The sequence below is a fragment of the Hipposideros armiger genome, unplaced genomic scaffold, assembly GCF_001890085.2.
Source record: "Hipposideros armiger isolate ML-2016 unplaced genomic scaffold, ASM189008v1 scaffold_650, whole genome shotgun sequence".
Taxonomy (NCBI): domain Eukaryota; kingdom Metazoa; phylum Chordata; class Mammalia; order Chiroptera; family Hipposideridae; genus Hipposideros; species Hipposideros armiger.
The window spans coordinates 422686-425535 of NW_017732000.1; the positions used below are offsets into that span (position 1 = coordinate 422686).

The window sequence follows — 2850 nt, forward strand, 5'->3', positions numbered from 1 at the left end:
AGCTAAAAAAAAAATAAAAGGAGGGATGAAATGGTTAAAATGGCTAAAGAGAAAAAGTGCCATTAGCAACGGGTAATGTAAATATTTAAATTCTGTGAGAGTTCATTTCCTCAAATACTATGGTATAGCCACTCTAGACTATTCGTTAGTATATTGGGGGTTTTTTTAAGTACACACAGAACTCTGATAATCCTCACAGATGAGTCAAGCACCTGCCCATTCCCCACCCCCAAAAAAACCTGGATTTTCATTCAGAGGTGAATTTAGTGTGTATTCAGAGGTGCATATAGAATGGCATTACGTATTATAAAGGAGTTTATTCATTCAACAAACATTTACTGACTACCTTTCATGTACCACACACTGGAAAGTGCAGAAATGCAAGGATGACTGAGATTCCTGCCCTCAAAGGACTCAGTTCTGTGCAACAGATACTTGTAGCAATGATTCTATCATAATAGCTCCCGTTTTTTGAGCACGTTTTGTGTGCTAGACATTGTAGTAAATGCTTTACTTTTACAAATGTCATTTGAGGTACTTAATTCAGATACCTTGAATTTTCACTGCATGAAGATACTATTATTCCAGTTTAATAGATTAAAAACCTGACTCAGTGTGAACCAAGTAACTTTGTCAAGGGCACACAACTGGCAGGTGTCACATACTCAAATGTCAGACGTCAGATACTCAGATCTTGTTTCCATCACACTAGGCTTCCTCCAAGGCCTATACACAGTGTGTCAGGGCATAACGGAAGACGGAGGAATTCTACCTGATGAGGATGCAGGATAATGAGGCTTGCCCGGGAGAGCTTCAGAAACTTAATCACTTAATTGGATCTTGAAGGAGTGAACATTTCCCAGGCCAGAATACAAGACAAAGGAAGTCATTCTAGACAGAAGGGAAGATGTGTTGAAACACTGGGAGCAATAAAAGCGCATTATGTGTGTCTGAAACCTCACAAAGAAACCACATATGACAGGAGCACAGAATGCATGTGTGGATGGCAAGGAAGGGAGTCCCGGGAAACAAGCCAGGCGTGATTGGGCCACAGCAAGCCGTGGCTGCCATGCTAACAGATTTGGGCTTTTGCGAGTAACCTGGGAATTACCAGCCACTCAAGGATCTTAGGCAAGGGGCTCACATAACAGAATGGAGAAGCTCACCCTGGTGGATATAGTACATGGTACTGGAGCTAACGGGAGTGTTTGGGGTTGAAGGTTTATATTTGGGAATCGTTAATGCGTGGTATTACTGTGGCAAGTTGGTTGAGTAAAAAGAGAGTCAGTGACACAATTTATCATCAACATCAATGTTTAAAAGAAGTCCAAGGAGGAGTATCCAGAATAAAAACTAAACGATAAAAGAGGTGGGGTAATCAAGGGAAATGTGCAAAAATGTTATCATGTGACCTAATAAACCACAGGGCCAATGTCTGTAGCAGCATCAAAACTATCTAGAATAACTTTCACATTTATTTATTCATCCATTCATAAAGTACTGAGTTCCTACTGTGTGCCATTATGCTGAGCACTGGGTATTCAGTAGTGAACAAAACATATTGCTACTATCCCTGTGGAGCTCAGTCCATTTTAGCTATGGGAACATGTATAAGAATATAGTGCCTAAAGCAAGATGTGTACAAGGTGAAATCATTTGGGCTTTCACTATATAAAATTGTATTGAAGTGAAAATTTTCTCCTTTTGTTGCATTTTGTCTTTTAAAGTTTCAAACGTATTAACTCTGTTCTTGGTTAAAAATGTTTTCTTTCACTCATTTTTCTGATAGAATACTTCTGAGCATTTACATAAAATGGCTGAACATAATATCTTGCTTCATTTGAGAAAATTAGAAAAAGAAGGAAAAATATGTAAGTATATGTCCACATTTTAATTATTTTATTACCAGCACACACGAGTAAAATGTTTTTATTTTAAATAAATGAACTAGTTCCCTTTTAGGAAAGATAACACCCATCAGAGCTCTGCCTTGAATATGACTGTACGTTTGAGAGCCAGGCGCTAGGCAGGGTCAGAAGTGAAAGGCCAGTGGACCACAAAAGGGAAGCAGAAACGTCCACAGGAATTAGAATCTCGTTAGAGGTTCCAAACTTCACCCACGAGAATGACAGTCAAAGGTGTATAGTGGGAAAATAGCTTCTCTTCTCCCAGACCACAAGACCACGAAGAATTTTCCATGTAGACTTGGGAACAGCCAGCGGTTTTAGCAGTAGTAAAGTAGGAAGCTCAAAGATACTGAAGCAGTAATTCTAGTTGTTTACTAGTGTTAGGTTAATTTCTCAAATTCAGAATCTTTATAGAAGTTTAATCCTTAAAATCAACAGGTTCAAAGCTTGAATCTTGGGTAGAAGGTTCAGCAATGTTTTTAAATGTACATTAATAAAAAATACCAACTTTATATTGAGCAACAAAACTATTTTAGGAATGCTTTTTCTAACCAGGAGATAGCATAAAATTCAGTGAATTCGCTTATCTGTTGTTAAATTTTTACTCTCTAATTTTCTTTCCACAGTTAGCAGCATGGATCCTGACAAGAAATGGAAGGCTAATCTTTAGTTTCACATTCATGAAAGCTTTTGTTGTTCTGTCTTTAGAGAATGGTACGTTTTCTTAACTATTAATTCTTTACAGAGACTATAGACTGTAGAATATTGAAAATAACCCTAGATATACTTTAATGTCAGATTTATTCTAAAATATATATTACATTTTACTCTATAATATAGATTATTTATCCAACCTAGGTCTCATCATTTTACCAAAAATTCAGAATCCAACAGTTTAGCCACTTTCAATCAATTAAGTAAAATGGTTACTTTAAAAATATTA

At 36.9% G+C, this 2850-nt stretch overlaps 1 protein-coding gene across 1 annotated transcript in view; it reads left to right on the top strand.

The window, feature by feature from the left end:
- Window positions 1-2689, top strand: part of LACTB2 (lactamase beta 2) — a 30275-nt gene extending 27586 nt beyond the window's left edge. The window contains exons 6-7 of the mRNA XM_019626001.1: window positions 1790-1871; window positions 2534-2689. Coding sequence (XP_019481546.1) covers window positions 1790-1871; window positions 2534-2577 — 126 coding nt within the window. The 3' untranslated portion in view covers window positions 2578-2689. The remainder of the gene's footprint in view (window positions 1-1789; window positions 1872-2533) is intronic.
- The last annotated feature ends 161 nt before the right edge of the window (window positions 2690-2850 follow it).